Consider the following 22834-nt stretch of genomic DNA (forward strand, 5'->3'; position numbering starts at 1 on the left):
CATATCTGTCCAAACAAATGAGATGTACCCAAGTTCTACACAGACCAAACAGAAGAAAGCCATGATAACTGTAGGACTTATACACCTAAGGTGTAGATCCCTCGGATCTGCATATCCATGATGAGGCACTTCAAAGCTGTATCAGTGCAAGAATTACAGGCAGATTAATGGCCAGTATCTTATTCCGTGATGTTAATGCACTCTTCAATACCAATTTTAGTTTCCTATAATATTCTTTACTGATTTTTTCTCTCAATGATTTCTGCCTGTTCCTTCCGCCACTCCTAGATATTTATATACACCTTTCTGTTTAAGTTTCTTTATCTCACAGTGATCAGTCAGGCAGGTGTTTTCAGTTTTGCTCAACTTTCCACTAAGGAAAAGCACCTTAACACATCTGCCCAAACCAAAAGTCATCTTGATGTCATCTGAGAAGCTTTTCACCACTTTAAGTTGTTCCGCTATTGCTGTTCACTGGAGCTGTAGAGTTTCAGGTCATCTACGGACAGTAAGTGTAATGTAACCTCTGGATTGTTAACATCTTTAGGAGTAAGTTTGAACCCATAGCCCAAAGTGTTAATAAAAATATTCAGTGGATTAAGTGCCAATGAAAACAGAAGGAGGGACAGGGAGTCTCCCTGAAATATGCCTTGCTGGATCTTGATGTTAGGAATGACAAACTGCAATGGAGCATAGTTTGCCACATTTTCATGGTGAACTTGATAGATTCAATGAATTCATGGTTTATTTTGTACACTTCAAGGTAATTTATTATGCAGGATGCTTATCAAAGCAATCCATGCTATACTAAGATTTATGCTTTTCTTAGAACAGGCCACGATGGTTTTATTTAACATTAACTGTTCTTTTATTCCATGTACTCCTCTCTTATTGCCCTTCTGCTCTATTCCCATGATGTTATTAGACTCTATATGATTGCATATTCTGTCGGTATCTATTGCAGAGAACAGTTTTATAGACTGTAGGTAGACAGGTTATTGGTCTGTAATTTTTAAGAATGTTACTTGGATCTCCCTTTGAAAGAAGATGTGTTTGGCCTGTTATTAGCCAATATGGTGTCAAATCTGGCTGCTTGCTCAATTGATTTTTGCAGTTTGCCAAGTCTTGATGGAGGGATGTTAACTGTTTCAGCCAAAATGTTGGCCACTCCATCTGGGCCAGGACTCTTCCAATTTGGGGCTCCTTTTTAATCTGTTTGCCAACTCTTTTGTTGTTACTGCAGGCTGTTCAATAGCAGTAATGTTTACCAGTTCCAAATTCTCCATTATGTAGGATAGCCATTCTGCGTCTCGGTTATGCTCTACAGAGTCCGAAGGGACACCACCTTGTAAGTGGTGGAGGGGCTTCCGTGTTTCAATGACTCAGAGGGCTATGCTGAAGGGTTACCCATATCAGACAGGCCTCTGAGGAGAAACCAGACAAAGTGTGTCCCAAATTGGAGGATCCAAGATGGCGTCGAGGGAGGATGTACGTTAGTTGAGTTCCCGTTTTATACCAGAATACCTGAAGAAGTAGGTGCGCTCCCCAGAGAATGGGGAAGAAGAAAGGCAAAGCCGTGGTGTTATCCTCCTCGAACACGGCTGGGGTTCCCACCACTTCTCAGTCTACTTTGGAGAGATTCGGGGTCATAACGTCGGGGATATCGGTTCCTGCTTCGGGGAACAGCAAGGCTTTATTGCCGAACCTCAGTGGAGAGGGAGAGACTTTGAGTCCCCCTGTTGGCATGACCTCTCCAAGACCCGGAAACAGTAACGCTTCGCTATGGAGGTCGACAGTGGAAACACCCGAAGTGGGTTAGGATTTTCACGCGATCCGAGGAGGTCCTGGCGCAGCATTGACTCCGGATAATAAACCAACTGGGGGATTGGAGAGTGAGCTCTTCCCCCCGAAGTTATCTGGAGCAGTTTCTGTGGAGAAATTGGACCTAGTGAAGCCAAACAATGTCACAATGGACATACTATGGGAAGTGCTGCAGAGTGTGAATAACTTTCTTCTTCAGATGTAAAAAAATTTTTAGGAATAAATATGTGATTATATCAATACTTATCTAAAAGTGGAAGTCCAAGATAAAAAAACGAAAGACTTTGATTTCGGAAATGGTTTCTCTACGAACATCAGTTAATCTGGTAATGAAGGACAATTATGTTTCTTGTAAAAAATTGGAACTTCTGGAGAACCAATTAAGGAAAAATAACTTGAGAAAAATAAATTTTCCTAAAATACCCTGTATATAGAGTTATATTATTAGTGACTTTTGCCTTTGATAGGAACAATGTTTTGAAATTGTATTTCCGACATATGGCTGATAGTTTTTTTGGGTTCAAAGATAAATATATTTCCTGACATATCAAGGGAATCGCAGACTAGGAGGTGTGAACTCTTGGCTTTTAAGCCAAGAATCAATGCCCTAGGTGGGACCTTCCTAGAGCGATTCCCTTGTAAGTGTTTTATTTCCTGATTACTTGTTTGTTGAACCCAGGAAATTATAAGAGTTTGTGGAGTTAAAAGAACAGATGAAGAACCCTCTGCAGCAACTTCCTTTAAGTTACCACTGTACCGGCTGCAATTACCGATTAACCTTCCTCCCTCAGAAAATATGAATTGTAAGATTAACCATTCCGTGTTTTTCTTATTTTCTTAGAGATTGTTTTCCTGATCTTGGATCCCCAATTGTGGACAATAATGTGGACTAACAAAGATGATATTTTTCCCTAATGTTTGTTTTAATTGATATTTACTCTTTTCTTTCCCATTTATGTATTGGACATAAATGTAATATAAAATGAATAAATAAAATAATTAATAATAAAGTGAACCCTTACAGAGTTGGTATTGAGCTAACTTGGACAAGTGTAGAAGGTACTCTCAGAGGACAGTTTGGAGGGGCGTTTTCCAATTGTAGATTGTAACCAGTCTGGACTATTTTGAGAAACTTTGGGCACGTCAGTTAACCTTCCATTATCCCAGGTACAAAATAAGTACTTGTATACAATATGTAAACCACTTTGATTTAACAGAAAGGCAGTATAATCAAACCCCATCGCCTTTCAATTTTGACCACCACGGAATGATGCAGAAGCTGGAGCTTCTCGAATCCGGGAACCTTTTGGATTGTCTAATGTATTGGGGGGGGGGGGGGAGGGCAAAGTGGGAATTGGAGGATGCCCAATACTGATAGGTGCTAGTGACGCTTGATGTCAAGGCAAGCGAAGACATCTTTAATGCTGATACATCTCCAGTGATTGATGCAGCTCTAGAACCATTGAAACAGATGTGTTTGAAGCAAATGTTAACGGACTTGACTTGAAGGAAGAGGGTTTATAATCAGGTCCCAAGCACTGCTGACACCAATTAGGATGTCTGTGAGGGACACGGCCCTATTGCACATGATGCACTATAACTGGGAGTTTTAAGGGACAGGTCTGGAAAAGAAAAAGAGGCAAACATCAAACTGCTTCATTGTGAAAAACAGTCCCGGGCCAGGAAGCTCAAGGCTTAACTGGGGGGCCTGGTGAGCAATAGAAAAGAAAAAGCTAAAATGGCAAAAACCTGGCTAATGAAAATAAAGGGAGAGGTTTTTGGCCCCCTTACACAGTGTAGAGAAAGAGGAAAACAAAAAATGGCAGACCGCTGTAAAAAAAGAGATGCGAGCTGAGGGGAGATATTGACAAAGGATCCTCATTGCTCTGCGGAAAAAGAAAGCCTGAACTTGTCCCACATAATGATAGCAGGCAGGAAGACATACACATGCACGATGAGGCATTTTGAACAGAGAACACTTCTAGAAAAGAATGCTGGGGAGCAACTCTGTGCTCTGTTGGATGATGTCACCCATCAGTAAGAATATTCTACATCCTGCTTGTCCTCAGAAAACATGAAATATTTTGAAAGGTGAATGGCATTGTCTCACTTAGGGCATCTTTTACTAAGGCATGCTCAAGTTTTTAGCGCGCGCTAAAATTGTGGGCACACTAAACGTTAGACACGTCCATAGGAATGCATTGGCATCTCTAATGTTTAGCGTGCGCCAAAAACATGAGCGCACCTTAGTAAGAGATCCACTTAGTTTCTTCAGATATCCTACCAATTTCTGATAGAAGGGCAACCTTCGAAAGCTAATCAAGAAATGTATTAAGTTTTGTCCAATAAAAAAGGTATCATCTTATTTTCTTTTCCATGTTTTATTTTGTTTGATTTCTATTGATAACCTGATAGACACACAAATTTATTACAATCCATTTTTGAGGCAAAAATAAACATTTCTAAACAGATTTTAATCTTTTGACAGGACCATGCACATTAATATAAAAGATATATCTCCTAAAACAACAAGTTGCATATTAGACTATTTTAGAATATGCTTTATGTGAATTGTATAGTACAAGACCAAAGGTTTTCAGTACCCAAGAAAAGCATTTGTAACATGGAATACAGCTCAACATGAAAAAGTGTCACAGGTACTATGGCCACAGACGGCTTCTGCATAAGTTTCTAGGCTTGAAGGTGTTTTTTAATCAATGCAACAAACCCTTTGGTCTCAAAAATGTTTCATACTGCTGCCAAAGTTTATTAATTTATCTTTACATTTAGCACTATTAAGCTGAGGGACCTGGTTTCTAGTAATGCTAGTACCATTCATACTAACACTGAAAAAGACCCTTACCAGCTCCAGTAATGCTAAACACCGTTCCTGAATGGAGAAAACCTTATTCAGGAACTATCTTCAAACATCTCAAGCTATCCTTTGGTACACTTTACAAACTGGAATTTCTACTGCGCCATGCTGTGCCAATGTTAACAATTGGCTCCCCTTATCATTTACCCTAGGCATCAAAAACATTTTTGTTTTTAGTAATAATGCAGAACTACAATTCACATGCAGTTTCTGAAAAACACGGCTCAACCTTATTAATAAAAATGATGATTTGTCAAGTCCAGAGTGCTTTTTTATACAAATGAAATCTGTAAAATATTTTCCTGGAAGATGATGTTCACATCTGAACCACAATGTAGGCAAGATGAAAAAACAAAGTTGAGGGCTCAATGAAGTGCTCTCACTGGTGGGTCATATATACTGCATGAGTTACCCTGATGATGCCTCGTTATCCTGCAATGGTTGACGTTTCAACTATAGCTTGCATCAGGGGAAAAGGTAAGTAAGAAGAACCAATTACTCCTGGGGGAATTCTGTGCAAAAACATTATGAATTCTGTTCACAATATTTTAAAATTCTGCATACTGTATTACTATAATAAAATAGTATATAACTACTGTCTCTGAATAGTAATCAATTTAAACCTCAAAAGAAACATTTTTACTCAAAGATGGAAAATATTAAAGCTTTTGGTGCAGATTTTCTCCAGGAGTACAGTAATAGTGCAATGTGAAAACGAAGGAGTGGGGAAGGTAGGCTCTTTCCAATCAGTGAGAGAGACGTATACAATAAAAACAGTTTATTGGTAACACCAAACAATGACTCTACATAGCTGTGTTTCGGCGCCAAGGCGCCTTTCTTCAGGAGTCTACGAAATCAAACATAATATAAATATAAGTGAAAGTGAAGAAACATATATATAAAAAAGATGTCAAACTGCACACACGTTAAATAAACCTATTACGGAAAGAAAAAGATCTAAAAAAAAATGTAACACCATATATTCTCCTACGCTGAATTTAACTAATGTGAACAATATGAAAACAAATGTAAAATATAAAAAAATACAAACATACTTAGGTTCACAAAGATATTGAGCGTATTTATATATAGAATACAAAATTTACATCAAATCATAGATTTAAATTAAAATACAAGTCAAAACATACATTTTAGAAAAAGGAGACATAAAATCATACATAGCATAATCTAAATAGGCCATAGAGATATGTAAATACTAACTAACTAACTATATATATATATATATATATATATATATATATATATATATATATATATATAAAAAGGAAACATGAAATCATAGAGCATAATCCAAATAGGCCATAGAGATATGTAAATACTAACTGTATATATATACATATATATGTAAATAAATTCTTTATGTCCATATGTATATGAGAGGATAAATGGGCCGTAATTATATGAAACCAATTACTATATATATGAAATCCATCATATCCAGATGTACATGAGATTACAAATGGGAAACAAATATAGGCATTGCTGGTACAAAAAACTAACACATATAGAAGAATATATATTTTTTACATATCTTTTGTCTTTTATCCTCCACGTTTGAAGACCTTTCTTTACACATCTCCCTCCGTTTTTATACATTTTTACAGCTACGTATTTATAGTTTTACATACACCTTAGTTAATCAGCAACATTAGTACCCATCGAACACAGTATCCCTGTCTGATGTATCTAATTCTTTTACAGTGTCATTTCTCCCCCCCCCCCCCCCCCCCCCCCGTGTTTCTCCCTTTCTCCCCCTTTGTTGTTTGGTTTTTGATATTTCTGTGTCTGTATTTCCTCAATTTGCATATCTGTGTGTGGAAGCTCTCGTCCCAATGTACAGCCACGTTTGTTTCGTACGTGCCGGTTTACCCTCTCAGAGAAAGCTTTTGAGCTCTATTCTGGATGGTTGCACACATAGGATGGAAGTCTGCATTTAACTCTAGCAGCTGCTTCAATATCATATTTGGAATATTTATTATATATCAAGAATAAGCATGCCTTGGTTCTCAACATGTTAACACGTTTTTTACTACAATTTATATAGCTCTATATAGAAGCTTTCTTTTTCAATGCACAGCCTGTGTTCTCTTTATATGCGATCGTTCTGTCGGCTCATCTTAAAAGAGAATAGGCAGACAGAGATTGTTTGGAGACTGCTCGGATACAATGTTCAAGCATTGTATTACACTCTAGAGCCCTGATGGCGAACCTATGACACGCGTGTCAGTACTGACACGCTTAGCCATTTTCGGTGACACGCGGCCGCATGTGGCCGCATACAGAGAAGCAGCGGCGTTCCCCGGGGCGGATCGCCGATGCGCCCCCCCAGGTGCAGCTCGACCTCCCCCCCCCCCCCGGCGCATGTTTACCCGCTGGGGGGGGGTGCCGTGTGCGCTCCTATTGGCTCCCTCCGAGTCCTCCACTTGTTCCCTCCCTGTTGCTCCCTCTGCCCCAGCTCCTGCACGGCCGTTAGGGGATCTTTGACCTCACTTCCGGCCGGCGGAGCAGAGAGCAGCGGAATGCCGTGCGGGACGCATCTCTGGGGGCCCTGTGATCGCCATTACCACATAACCACAGCAACCATCATCCAATCTACTGTTCTGGGGTGTCGTGGATTTCTAATTGACCATCATTACTGAGATAGGTGAGGGGGAGGCTGGGAGAGGCGAGGGCATGTGCTATGGGTGCCGTTTCCCGCCATTAGAAATAGCGGCAGCCATCTTAATTTACATAAGGTGGTCAGTTAGGCTAGTTAACCCCTAATTGCCTGCAGGGCTAACAGGCTATCTATAATTCTATGTTCTGTCACTGCCCCCCTGATGGAGAACCCAAAAAATAAAAACCAAGGTTAAGTAAAGGAAGTGGTAGTAGCAGTAGCCGACCCTTTCAAGAGACATGGACCGAGATGTATGGCATTATAGAAAAAAATGGCAGATCATTTTGCGTTCTATTTACTGAAACGGTAGTAAGCAGAACGTGGAATATAAATAGACATTTTGAAACTAATCATTCCCAGCTCTTGAAAAAAAGTGAGGATGAAAGGAAGGAATACATTTCCAGGCAGCTACACTTTTATAAGAGCCAATCTAAGTCCATCCTTAAATTTGTAAAAGGTTCTACAAATTTAACATCTGCAAGTTTGAGCATTGCTCACTCTATAGCTCAGCATGGAAAAGCACTCAGTGAGGGAGAATTTATTAAAGAAACTCTCCTATGATGTGCACCAGTTCTATTTCACGATATGCAGAATAAAGATGCAATTATTAAGAGAATATCTGAGTTACCACTCAGTAGAAATATCAATTGAAGATTTAGCCAATGAAATTCAGCAACAAAAAAGTCACTAATAGGCAGATTAGTTAAAGAATTCCCCCTCCCCCTCACTTATCTTAGTTCACGGCACCCCACACAAGTTAAATAATATCAAGACCAACAAAAGAAACCGACTGACAGATGAACAAAGAAGTCACTAAGCAGGTAAGTTAAATAATTAGTTTTTGGTTTATTAAATACAGTTATATATTACAATTACACATTTTTGTTATTTAAACTATAAATATCGCGAAATTATGTTTTTTTTTCTCGAAGTGACACACCACCCGAGTTATGCTCGGTTTTTTGGCGAATTTTGACACACCAAGCTCAAAAGGTTGCCCATCACTGCTCTAGAGGCTACTTCAGTATGACGTGTGAATTATTCATACCCTCTCATGAATATGCATGCCGCTTTTCTCAAACTGTTTACGTCCTTCATTTTTTTTTTTTTTTTTTTATTGTTCAATTGCCTCCCTCCGTACGTATATTTCCCTCCTTTTTTGGACACAATCCCTGTTCCTGTAAAACAATTGCTATATCATTTTTTGTATACCCACGCTCATGCGTAGCAGCAATTCCTGTAAAATTTTGTCGCGTTTTTTGAGCACTTAAATATCAGACGCATTGTGCATCTGCCCTTGATACTTCACCGAGACCGTTTTTACTGTCCACAGAAGCCGTTAAATTGTGGTAAGTGACTCTATATTCACATACACGAAATTGTTATATTCTTTCCCTTGTGGTTTTTTAGCAACACTTTAACGTTACACTGTGCTACATCGCCAGTTGAATCCTTATTATATCAACACCGTCAGCATTTGTTTAGTTTATGCATACGTATGTTGTAGCTGACCAACGTAGTTGCTTTTCTCTCAGATCTCACCTCGCTTCTTTAGAACTACAACCTTGCTAATGCTACAGCTGGTACTGATAAACAGCATGGGTATTTTTTACTCCTCATTTGCAGCTCCGTTACTAGAGCCCCTAATACATCCTTATTGCTAGTGGTTGAAAAACTGGTTTCATATTTGTGCTGACCTTACTGAAATAGTTTTTTCTCCCCAACTTTGTCCACCCATCCTCTTCCATAGCATTTCAACTTATTTTCTTTTCCTATAGGGCTGTAGTCCCACTGTACCATATACCACTTGGTATACATGCGTTTAGTTGGCAATTTACATCACATCATAAGGTTAGTCTTTTATTTGAGGCACTTATTGTATTTTTTTGTGTTCCTTATCAGCATCAATAAGATTTTCTTCTTGGGTTGGTCTCTACAAACCTCCCTATATATATTCTTCTGTATGTGTTAGTTTTTTGTACCAGCAATGCCTAGATTTGTTTCCCATTTGTAATCTCATGTACATCTGGATACGATGTATTTCATATATATAGTAATTGGTTTCATATATTTACGGCCCATTTATCCTCTCATATACATATGGACATAAAGAATTTATTTACATATACAGTGCACTCCATTTAAGTGCACATCGGTTAAGAGCATGCTCTGTTTAACTGTATGCAGTACTTCGGTCCCGTTTTTGGCACCATCAATTTATATGGGGAAAAACTTCATTTTAGCACACCACTGATAAGTGCAAGATTCGCTTATATGCATGCTTCAAGACCCCTCCTCTGCAGGAAAGACTCCGTATAAGCGCGTGCATGGAATATGGAAGCCGATTGGCGCGTGACAACCGAGATTTCAAACTTACCGCCTCTTTAACTGCCCCAGGCAGATTAGGGGAAAGAATGTTGTTGGAGCATGTACCGGGGTCGTCGTCACGGCGGCGGAACTGTAAGACTTTAACACTTGCTGAACGAATAGAAGTTCTTAACAAAGTCAAGCATCTATTGCTAAAGAATATGGTGTCAATCCCAGTCAAATTTCACGTGTCTTGAAGCAGAAAGACCAGCTTCTGGAAGACTGGCAAAACAATACAAATCCACAACGGAAACAAAAACGTGCGGGAAAAGCTGGGGGTAGAAAATGCTCTTTTTCGGTGGTTTTCTCAAGTCAGGAGCAGACAGTTTCCTGTCAGTGGTCCACTGCTTATGGAGAAAGCTATCCAGGTAGCAGAAAGTCTTGGACTGACTGAATTCAAAGCCACTGTTGGATGGTTGGAAAGATGGAAGGAAAGGAACAGAATAAAACTCAAGAAACAGCATGGTGAGAAACAAGACGCTGATGACTTTGGTGCTGAAAATTGGGTTGTTTCAGTTCTTCCTACCATCTTGAACGAGTTTGCACCTTGTGACATTTTCAATGCTGACGAAAATGGTCTCTACTGGCGAGCGACACTTGCATTAAAATATTGCCGAAACTACTGGAGGTAAAACATCAAAGGACCGACCGACGATCCTCCTTTGCTGCAATATGGATGGGAGTCAGAAGTTGGAACCCCTCATCATTGGAAAGAGCAAACAGCCCCGTTGCTTCAAGAAAGTTAAGCGACTTCCTGTGTCATACGAGGCTAACGCAAATTTGTGGATGACTGGGGAAATTTGGAAGCAGTGGCTAAAGAAGTTAAACACTAGAATGCGGGCACAAAAGTGTCAGATTTTGCTGCTTTGTGATAACTCTGCTGCACACAGGGATGATGTCAGGCTGTCTAACGTCAAGGTGGTCTTCCTGCCACCAAACACTACCTCTCTGATCCAACCTACTACTACTACTATTTAGCATTTCTATAGCGCTACAAGGTGTACGCAGCGCTGCACAAACATAGAAGAAAGACAGTCCCTGCTCAAAGAGCTTACATCATCATATAGATGAGTAAGAAAGTAGGAAGAATTTGAAAGCAAGGTGACTGATTTGAAGAAAGTTGGACATGAGGTCAGATAGATGGTTAAATATTATCTCAGTTAGTTACTTCTTCCATTAAAGGCTTGGTTGAAGAGCCAAGCTTTCACCTGCTTGCTGAAGTAGAGATATTATGTTAAGCGGAGCCTTTCAAGCAATGCAGTCCAGAGTGTGGGGGCTACTCCGGAGAAGGCTCGCTTGCAGGTATCATATCGTGTAATGTCTTTGGAGAGGGTGTAGTTAGTGAAAGTCCTTGGGAGGTTCTTAGTGTCCTTGGCAGTGTGTAGAGGATTGTCCTATTCTTCAGATACTCGGGGCCATTTCCTTTCATTAAGTTGAACACAGACTGCTTGTTCAATGAGTTTCCCTAGAAACAGGATGTTGGATACTGGCCTGTAACTTTCAAGTTTGTCCTGGTCAAGGTTGTTTTTCTTCAGCAAAGGGCGAACCACTGTCCCTTTCAATGCTGTTGGTAGTTTCCCATTAGAAAGATAGGTGTTCACAATTTTATATATATATATATATATATATATACAGTTAGTATTTACATATCTCTATGGCCTATTTAGATTATGCTATGTATGATTTCATGTCTCCTTTTCCTAAAATGTATGTTTTGACTTGTATTTTATTTAAATATGATTTGATGTAAATTTTGTATTCTATATATACATACGCTCAATATCTTTGTGAACCTAAGTATGTTTATATTTTTTTATATTTTACATTTGTTTTCATATTGTTCACATTAGTTAAATTCAGCGTAGGAGAATATATTTATTTGTTACATTTGTATCCCACATTTTCCCACCTATGTGCAGGCTCAATATGGCTTACATAGAGCCGGAGATGCGATTGCAGTCTCCGGTGTAAACAAATACAGAGTGATGTTGAAATAAGATAAAGTTCATGTGGTATTGCCACATGAGATAAGGTAAAGTTCAGGTGATACAGCCACATTGGGGTGTCATACACAGAAGAATTGTGTTGTGACCATACCGTATTTTGGTTTCTTAAACGTTTTTTGTAGATCTTTTTCTTTTTGTAATAGGTTTATTTTAATGTGTGTGCAGTTTGACATCTTTTTAATATATATAATTGTTTCTTGACTTTCACTTATATTTATATTATGTTTGATTTCGTAGACTCCTGAAGAAGGTGCCTCGGCGCCGAAACACAGCTGTGTAGAGTCATTGTTTGATGTTACCAATAAACTGTTTTTATTTTATACGTCTCTCTCACTGATTGGAATGAGCCTACCTTCCCCACTCCCTCGTTTTCACATTGGACATTTTCTTCGTGGGGATTAAGTGCACCTCCACCCTCCTCCCTTCAGTACTGTAATAGTGCACCATAGTTAAGGCTTCTGGCTTTCAGTGATGTCTCTGAGTCCAAAGGGAGCTCTAAACTGCATGCAGCATTGACTTCTTGCAGCAACACAGTGGTGCTCATAGTTGATGTCACAAATATCAGTTGAAAAAAAATTGGTGCTACTTATAATTTCTCTTGGGCTTTGCAGATTGCTAAATGAAAATATGTGAATTCCAGAAACTCTAAACATAAAGCTGTAGATCATTTCTCCTCTACATACACATGCACATATATGCTTGTCCTCTTCACCACTCCCTCCTACTCTTCCCAATTCGTCCCTTCTTCAACATTCTCTCTCAGCTCATCTTCCTCCACCCCCTGTACACCCTCTACCATGTTTCATAAAGCTCAGTCCCCCTTCCACACATGTTCCCTTACCTTCTGTTGTCTCCATCTCTCCCCCCTTCCCCCACACACATCCTCTTACCTCCCTCAGTTCTTCTTCACCCCATATCACATGCCCCTTACCCAGTCTTCCCCCAGGTCATCTTCCCTTACACTCATTCCTTTAGCTTACCCCATCTATTATCACCTTTCCAATGCTCCCTTACCCTTTGGTTGTTCCCAGCTCTTCCCCTGCTATGCACATCTTCTACTCCCATCTCCACCAGCTCATTTCCCCTTTCACATATCCCCCTGTCCTCTATTGTCCCTAGCTCTCCCCCCACACCATGTCTCCCCCAGTTCATCTCTTCTTCTACACATTCTTCACCCTACTGTCTCCAGCTCTTCCCTGCCAAACATCTCCTACCCCTTGTTTCTTCCAGCTCAAGGGTGATGATGCGGAGAAATTGAAAGAAATCTTGGTGAACCTGGAAGATGTACTGAGCCAAATTAACAAGTTAAAGAGTGATAAACCACCTAGACTAGATGGCACACACCCCAGGGTACTGAAAGAACTCAAATTTGAAACTGCTGACTTGTTAGTGATCTGTAACCTGTCGTTAAAATCATCCGTAGTACCTGAAGGCTGAAGAGTGGCCAACGTAATACCGATTTTTAAAAAGGGCTCCAGGGACTTCAGTGCCAGGGAAAATAGAGGAAACTATTATAAAGAATAAATTATGGAACACAGACAAACATGATTTAATGGGACAGAGTCAGTATGAGTTCAGCCAAGGGAAGTCTTGCCTCACCAATTTGTTTCATTTCTTTGAAGGCGTAAACAAACATGTGGATATAGGTGAGTCAATTGATGTGGTGTATCTGGATTTTCAGGAAGCTTTTGACAAAGTTCCTCATGAAAGACTCCTAAGAAAATTAAAAAGTCATGGGATAGAAGGCAATGTCGTTTTTTGGATTAGGAATTGATTGCTGGACAGAAAACAGAGGGTAGGGTTAAATTACCATTTTTCTCACTGGAGGAGTATGAATAGTGGAGTGCCGCAGGGATCTGTACTGGGACTGGTGGTATGTAACATATTGATAAATGATCTGGAAAACATAAACTATTCAAAGTTGTCAAAACACATGCGGAGTGTGAACAATTGCAGGAAGACCTTAGGAAACTGGAAGACTGGGGATCTAATTGGCAGATGAAATTTAATGTGGATGCACATTCGGGAGAATAATCCATATAGTTACCTGATGCTAGGGTCTACATTAGGAGTCAGCACTCAAGAAAGATCTAGGTGTCATTGTACTGAATATGCTGAAATCTTCTGCCCATTGTTTGACAGCGGCCAAAAAAGCAAACAGGATGATAGGAATTATTAGGAAAGGGATGCAAAATAAGATCAAGATTATAATGTCTCTGTATCACTCCCATGGTGTGACCTCACCTTGAGTTCAATTCTGATCACTGTAACTCAAAAAAGATATAGCAGAATTAGAAAAGGTTCAAAGAGCGACCAAAATGATAAAAGGGATGGAACTCTTCCCATATGAGGAAAGGCTAAAGAGGTTAGGATTCTTCAGCTTGGAAAAGAGACAGCTGAGGGGGATATGATTAAGGTCTATAAAATCCTGAGAGATGTAGAATGGTTAGAAGTGAATCAATTTCTCACTCAATAAAATTACATTAAAATAGGAGGAAATATTTTTCCACTCAAAGAATAGTTAAAGACATGGAACTCGCTGTCAGAGGAAGTGGTAACAGTGATTAACGTATCGAGGTTTAAAAAGGTTTTGGACAAGTTCCTGGAGGAAAGGTCCATAGTCTATTACTGAGATGGACATGGGGGAAAGCCACTGCTTGCCCTGGGTTTGGTAGCATGGAATGTTGCTACTAATTGGGTTTCTGCCAGGTACTTGTGACCATGATTGGCCATTGTTGGAAGCATGATACTGGGCTAGATGGAACATTGGTTTGACCCAATATGGCTATTCTTATGTTATGTTCTTCATTCCCTTCTACACGTCCTCTTACCCTCTGTTGTCCCCAGATCTTCCTCCACATCCACCCTCTACTCCTCATCTCTTTCAGTTTCTCTTGCCTTCCACACATGCCCTGCTTATCCACTGCCTCCTCTCCCATTTATTATTAGCCTCTTATTTCCACAGTAAATACCTTCACCAGCTTCTCTCCACGAACTCTGTTTTTGCACTGTTTTTGTTGCACTATGCGACTCTAGTGTGTAGCTCTGGTTGAAATCCAGCTAGTACTGTGACCTTCCTGCACTACGCAGCTCTTTCAGTGTGCTTATTATCCCCCCTTCTTTTTATTCTTACTCTGGAGCCCTTAGCTATAAAATTGCAAAATTCTGAAGATATATTGGGCATTCAGATAAGACCACAGAAAACAGATTCATTTGTTTGCTGATAACATGCTGCTTTTTTTTTTTTTAACCAATCCTGCCAAGGATTTAGTTAAGATAACTCAGCTTATAGACCAGTTTGGTACTTTTTCTGGCCTAAAATTAAATTATGAGAAGTCTGAACTTTTGGGATGGAAGCCCTCAGGGGAGTGGTAGCCTTCAGGGGAGTGTAATCTCACTGAAATGGACCAAAGGACCTATGTTCTGATGTAAAGATGTTGTACAAACTAACCATATTAGACAAAATGGAAGTTAAAAAACTATGTGAGAAATAGAAGAATTTGCCTTTATCTCGTTTAAAATGGTGGCGCTTCCTAAACGTTTGTATCCATTACAAATGATGCCTTTTTGGATAAATGGAAAGGAAGTGAGATGGTTTAAAAGTATACCAATAACAATTTTTATGGACAGGGAAAGCAGCAATAATTTGATTCAATAAACTCACCCTTCCCAAAGGGAAGGGGGCTGTGGACTCCAGACTTGTGGCTATATAATGTGGCTCCACTCATGCGTTGGATGCATGAGCTGTATAGTGGATGCAGTGAAATTCTGCCCTGCTGACTTACCATTATTTTGGGTAGCAGTTTGGATCCCGACATTGGTGTATGGTACCAGATATAAGAGGTGGCAAGCTGATACCTCCTAAATTGTTTCGCCTCTCTGGAAAGCATGGCATTGGTAGAGAAAGTTTTAGAAAAGGTGCCTCCAAAATTTCCCCTTTTATCGCTTTGGTGGGAAATCCAGATTTCGAGCCAGGTATGGGTGAGTGTGATTGACGATTTTAGACCTGGGCATAGAACGGCTGTCGGAGACTGGGAGACTTAAATTGTGGCAAAAGGCTTTCCCATCTTTTGATCAGGTTAAGGGGAAGTGGCACTTACCCAATGGGCATTTATTCTTATACCTACCTGTAAGACATTATTATGACATCATAAGAAGACACGGTACTTGTAGTGACTTATGGATGGAGGAACTGGATGAGGATTTTGAATCCTTGCCATGGAAGTTAAATAAACTATTGGTATGAGGTGGTTGGTATGGGAAGGTTCAACAAACTATCAAGTGGGGAGGGCGGATGCACCCATTAATGTGTTGGCTCAAAGGTGGTTGGAAGAGTTAGTCATTGATATTAAAAGGGTGGAGTTAGCAAAATTGTGGACAGCAGGATGTATGCTACTCACAAGCATAGAACTGCAAGAAACCATACTCCTTTCTTGACTGTTCCCATCTCCAAACACTTTGGAGGCAGGTCTTCACCTTGATTGAAGACATTATAGGAGGGAGGGTGGACTGGTCCTGTGACCTACTACTGTTGGGGAACTGGCCCGAACAGGGTAGAATGACAAAGGATAAAAAGAAACTTGTTACGAGTGCAGATTTTTAGCTACATAAATTTACATTGCAAAAATGGAAAAGCGAGAAACTCCCATCATATCACTACTGGTTGTATAAACTGAAGCAGATGACTCAATTTGGAATTTGAATCTTGTCACAGCAAAAGAAGCCAACTTCTGTCTCCCCAAAATACCTTTGGTCTAAATTACTAAGACTTAGTCTTTCCCACAAAGGGGGGGGGGGGGGGGGGGGGGGGGGGCAGGGGGTCATTGGGGAAGGAAGATTGGAATAGCCTCTGTGCTGGAAAAGGGGTATTTAGGGGAGTATGTACTACTTGTGAAGGGGTATGTTTGGCTAAATAAGTAAGAGCTTGGTAGGGGCTTCTGTTGCTATACGAAAACCAACATACAGTGAGATGGGTGGCCTGTAAACTCTTCGCAGATAAGAGTCCACCAGGTGAAGTATCTGGGTGCTTGTGTATATTTTTTTCTTTTAATTATTCTGTACATAGTATACCATTTTGCAATTATGTTCATACACCTTTTTGGCTGGTTATTTCACTGTTGACTAAATACATATTTAAAAAAAGATATAGTTCCCCCTTCATTGAGGGACTACTTGAATGATGATACATTTTAAATCTTCAAAAGAAAGGCTGCAAGTCAGACTCTTTTCTGCTAGAGGCACCTCAATGCATCTATTTTTAAGTCAACTTTTATGCTCCAGGAATGAATGCATAATTTCCTTTAAATCTTGCTAACATATAAGGAACAAGGGCCCTGAATCATGGAGACCCCAGAGCGGACCTGCAAGTAGTAATCTGTCAGAGGGATGACTATATGCAGGACTGGATCCCAGAATATCTCACTAACTAGTTACATAGTAGACACATTACATAGTAGATACTTCTTCACCAGTGCCGTAGCGAGGGCTAATGGCACCCGGGGCGGGTCGCTGTTGCGCACCCCCCCCCCCCCCGCTTGCAGCACGGTGCGAACCCCCCCCCCCTGCGGCGCACCCCCCCCGGAGCGCAACCTCCACCCCCGGACCGCATTCTTACCTGCGGGAGGGTCGATCCGCCCCGAGTGCACGTCACTCGGAGCTGCGTCGTCCCCGCTGGCTCCCTGCTCTCTCTGCCCCGGAAGTTCCGGGGCACAGAGGGAGCAGGGAACCAACAGGGCCGGCACCCCCCCCGAGTGCGTGCACCCGGGGCGGACCGCCCCTCCCGCACCCCCCCCTTCCTACGCCACTGTTATTCACTATGAGGAAGGATGCCAACTTATAGACAGATTTAACCACATTATCTCCAATCTGTACCTAATCCAGATATTTTTTTTGGAAAAACCCAAATGTGACAGCAGCAGATGCCAGCAGGCATAGATAGTGTTTATATGTATCCCTGTTGAAAAAAAGGAGTGTGTGCATTACCAAGCATGAGAGTGGATACCCTTTTTAAATACATCATATAGTATAATCATGTGCTTGCCAGTGAGATTCTATTATGGTTGAGCACATTTGACACATTCTTAAAAACTGCCCCATTTAGAGATTTTCTTTAAACTACTGGGGTTGGCACTTTCAAACTGTTAAGAGGCTACTGTAGTCAGTACATTTCCAATAAAAGTGTGGTATCAAATCTGCTTCTTCTCCCACCCCCTCTCCCTCTTTTAAAAATTTTTTTTAGTGATTAATATTAGTGGTAAAATTTCATAAAACAAAATGATCACTGATACATTGTTTCCATGGTCTAACTTATGGATTGTAATAATGGGTCACCGCTCTTTCAAATCCCTCCAAATATGAATTAGCTGATTCAGGAGCCACAATGAATCCTGCAACGGTCCCATGTATCTGCTAGTACGACACCTTATCGAATGCAAAAACAAAAGTCAGAACAAGTAAAGCATTAAAATAGCATGTATTCACAGTGGCCTCTGCTGCAGCTGCACAGGGCCTTTGCTGAAAATCTCTGGATGACGCACAAATAGGGGGAGGAACATATGCGACCTCTCCTTGTTGTGAGAAACAGACAGGACCACATTTGCCTTGTGGTTCATGTTCAGTATTCGCTACTTCATTAACTAAGGTATTCTGTAAACTAGTCATGCATCTAGTCATTCCTTTATGATAGAATAGTACTTGCAGGTCTACTTGGATGGTCTTCATGATTCAATGTACATTATCCTATTATTCTGGCAACAGTAATAAGGCGTTGGACATTTGATTCCTAGAGCTAAGAGTTGCCTTAGCCAGAGGCAACTCTGGTTAAACATAATATCTCTTGCAGTCCTGTTTTTGAATATTCAAAATGCTGTGTCATTCAAATATTTCCTCATGGGTTAGGGGGAATGTGTATGTCTCCTTTCTGAGAGCAGAACACAGATGGGTCATGGGTTAAATAAAAACCTGGATCTGTGCTTTTATAAATGTTTTTGCTCTCTCTTTTGCTGTGCTCCTTCCATATCAAATTTTGAACTTTTGCCTTCATTAAGTGGTCTCCTACATTTATTACATAATGGCTTTTTCATTCCATTGTCTTATCAATGACTCATGTGATCACAGTAATGTTTAAATATAAGCATTGTTTATCCGGCATTTGCTTGTTTTATTTTTACACACAGAGTCCTATGACAATGATGGCTTGGTTTTGAATGTTGTTCTATAAATGCGTACCTTCATCTATGCTTCATACTTTTTCTCTTTATCTGATGCAGGCTATGGCTGAAACACTGACCAACATAGTTACTGCAGGATACGAGGACACCACTGGGGCAATTCTGGACACACACAGTTTATCAGTGATCATACAACCTGCTATTTTTCATCATGCCGCTAGCAAATTTTTTATTCTGTCCATATTTCAGATCAAAGGTTGGCATCAACTTTCAATTGGTTTGTATCATCATTTTTTTTCTAACTAGATTCTTTATCAATAAATTAGCAGTCTGGATGTGGCAAAACTGTTTTATTTATAGAGTTACAATGCATTCCAGATGTAAAATGTATTTCTTTACTATTATTAAAAACAAAAAACATTTTCAACATCTGGGGTAAAAGTGAAGATACTTACCTGTAGCAGGTATTCTCTGAGGGCAGCAGGCCTTATATTCTCACATGTGGGCAACGTGGTCTGCGTTGCCTGGTCCGGTGCTTGTTAACAAGCTTTACAGAGCCCTTTGGAGTTCGAGTTGTGCTCCATCGCGCATGCGTGAGTGCCTTCCCGCCCGTTGAGAGAAGAGGAGACAACTCCAAGGGAAAGTGGGGGGATATGTGAGAATATAAGGCCTGCTGTCCTTGGAGAATACCTGTTACAGGGAAGTATCTTTGCTTTCTCCGAGGACAAGTAGGCTTATAATTCTCACATGTGGGAATACCTAGCTACCAGGCTCAACGAAAACAACAACCATTGGTCAACTGGACATCACAACGGCAAGGGAAAAATACAGATTAACCAGAAACTATATACAAACTGTATAAGAGTGCAGCCTGGAGCAGAAAAAAATGGGCTTAGGAGGGTGGACTTGGATTTTAGACCCCAAACAAATTCTGTACTACTGTCTGTCCAAACAGACTGCCATGTTGGGTATCTTGCTCAAGGCAGTAATGAGATGTGAATATGTGGACTGAACACTACGTTGCAGCATTGCAAATTTCTTCAATGGAGGCTGACCTCAAGTGGGCTACTGATGCAGCCATGGCTCTGACATTGTGAGCCTTCACATGACCCTCAAGGGTCAGTCCAGCCTGGGTGTAAGTGAAAGAAATGCAATCCGCATGCCAATTAGAGATTGTGCGTTTTCCAATAGCAACCCCCATCCTGTTGGGATGAAAAGAAACCAAAAGCTGGGTGGAATGTCTTTAGGGTCTAGTCTGCTCCAAGTAAAAGGCCAATGCTTGTTTGCAGTCCAAGGTGTGCAGTGCGCTCTCACCAGGATGAGCATGAGGTCGGGAAAAAAATGTTGGCAAGACAATCGGCTGGTAGGTAGGAACTTAGGGCGCATACGGAGGACTACTCTGTTGTGATGAAATTTGGTATAAGGCGCATCCACCATTAGGGCTTGAAGCTCACTGACCCTGCGAGCTGAAGTAACAGCCATCAAAAATATAACCTTCCAGGTCAAGTACTTCAGTTGACAGAAATCAAGTGGCTCAAAAGGAGCTTCCATTAGCTGGGTGAGAACAACGTTGAGGTCCCATGACATAGGTGGAGTTTGATAGGGAGGTCTGTCAATAGCAAACCTTGTATGAAGCGAAGAACTAGAGGCTGTCCAGAGATAAGCTTACCTTCCACACAACGATGGTAAGCACTAATTGCACTGAGGTGAACCCTTATGGAGTTGGTCTTGAGGACAGACTCAGAAAGATGTAGAAGGTATTCAAGCAGGATTTGTGTAGGACAGGAAATGGGATCTAATGCTTTGCCCTCACACCAGATGGCAAACCTCCTCCATTTTAAAGAGTAACATCTCTTAGTGGAATCTTTCCTGGAATCCAGAAAGACTCTGGAGACACCCTCTGAAAGATGCAAGAAAGGAAATTCTAAGCTCTCAACATCCAGGCTGTGAGGGCCAGAGGCTGGAAGTTGGGATGCAGAAGAGATCTCTCGTTCTGTGTGATAAGGGTCGGAATACACTTCAATCTCCATGGTTCTTCAGAGGACAATTCCAGAAGAAGAAGTAACTAGATCTGCCGGAGCCAGTAAGGAGCAATAAGAATCATGGTCCTGTGGTCTTACTTGAGTTTCAGCAAAGTCTTCCCCGCAAGAGGGATATAAGAGGATATGCTTACAGAAGTCCACTCCACCAATGAAGGAGGAAGGCATCCAATGCTAGTCTAGAGCCTGGAACAGAACTAAGAGACTTTGTGATTGCCATGAGTGGCAAAGAGATCCACTCGGAAGATCTCGTGGGCAACGCCCATGTGGAGAGACCACTCATGTGGTTGCATGACCTTACTCAGTCTGTCGATCAGGTTGTTGGATTTGCCTGCCAGATAAGTGCCCCTGAGGAGCATTCCACAACGGACTGTGCAATGCCACATCTGGATGGTCTCCTGATAAAGCGGGCATGATCCGATACCCCCGTTTGTTGGTGTAGTACTTTGCAACCTGATTGTCTGTTTGAATGAGTACAATTTGGTTGATCAGCCAATCTCTGAAAGCCTTTAAAGCATTCCAGATTGCTCCAGAAGGTTAATATGGAGGTCTATCTCCTGGGCTGACCATGTAACTTGAGTGTGAAGCCTGTCTAAATGAGCTCCCCACCCTAGATGGGATGCATCCATTGTCAGCAGTTTCTGTGGCTGAGGAATTTGGAATGGGAGTCCCAGAGTCAAATTGGATTGAATCGTCTACCAAAGCAGAGAGTGAACTAGCGACAGGGACATTTGGATTCCCCGTGGCCTAACACCATTGGGAAGCCAAGGTCCACTGGGCAGTTCTCATGTGAAGATGTGCCATATAAGTACATAAGTACATAAGTAGTGCCATACTGGGAAAGACCAAAGGTCCATCTAGCCCAGCATCCTGTCACCGACAGTGGCCAATCCAGGTCAAGGGCACCTGGCACGCTCCCCAAACGTAAAAACATTCCAGACAAGTTATACCTAAAAATGCGGAATTTTTCCAAGTCCATTTAATAGCGGTCTATGGACTTGTCCTTTAGGAATCTATCTAACCCCTTTTTAAACTCCGTCAAGCTAACCGCCCGTACCACGTTCTCCGGCAACGAATTCCAGAGTCTAATTACACGTTGGGTGAAGAAAAATTTTCTCTGATTCGTTTTAAATTTACCACACTGTAGCTTCAACTCATGCCCTCTAGTCCTAGTATTTTTGGATAGCGTGAACAGTCGCTTCACATCCACCCGATCCATTCCACTCATTATTTTATACACTTCTATCATATCTCCCCTCAGCCGTCTCTTCTCCAAGCTGAAAAGCCCTAGCCTTCTCAGCCTCTCTTCATAGGAAAGTCGTCCCATCCCCACTATCATTTTCGTCGCCCTTCGCTGTACCTTTTCCAATTCTACTATATCTTTTTTGAGATACGGAGACCAGTACTGAACACAATACTCCAGGTGCGGTCGCACCATGGAGCGATACAACGGCATTATAACATCCGCACACCTGGACTCCATACCCTTCCTAATAACACCCAACATTCTATTCGCTTTCCTAGCCGCAGCAGCACACTGAGCAGAAGGTTTCAGCGTATCATCGACGACGACACCCAGATCCCTTTCTTGATCCGTAACTCCTAACGCGGAACCTTGCAAGACGTAGCTATAATTCGGGTTCCTCTTACCCACATGCATCACTTTGCACTTGTCAACATTGAACTTCATCTGCCACTTGCACGCCCATTCTCCCAGTCTCGCAAGGTCCTCCTGTAATCGTTCACATTCCTCCTGCGACTTGACGACCCTGAATAATTTGTGTCATCGGCGAATTTAATTACCTCACTAGTTATTCCCATCTCTAGGTCATTTATAAATACATTAAAAAGCAACGGACCCAGCACAGACCCCTGCGGGA

The 22834-nt window shown here is 41.2% G+C and overlaps 1 protein-coding gene across 2 annotated transcripts in view; it reads right to left on the minus strand.

The window, feature by feature from the left end:
* Positions 1-22834, minus strand: part of ARFGEF1 (ADP ribosylation factor guanine nucleotide exchange factor 1) — a 456734-nt gene that overhangs the window by 16559 nt on the left and 417341 nt on the right. Inside the window, exon 38 of one of the 2 annotated variants that reach the window (XM_030215307.1) lies at positions 16147-16274. The exons of the other annotated variant lie outside the window; for it this stretch is intronic. Coding sequence (XP_030071167.1) covers positions 16147-16274 — 128 coding nt within the window. The remainder of the gene's footprint in view (positions 1-16146; positions 16275-22834) is intronic. 2 annotated transcript variants of the gene reach the window in all.

Source organism: Microcaecilia unicolor, chromosome 1, assembly GCF_901765095.1.
Source record: "Microcaecilia unicolor chromosome 1, aMicUni1.1, whole genome shotgun sequence".
NCBI classification, from domain to species: Eukaryota; Metazoa; Chordata; class Amphibia; order Gymnophiona; family Siphonopidae; genus Microcaecilia; species Microcaecilia unicolor.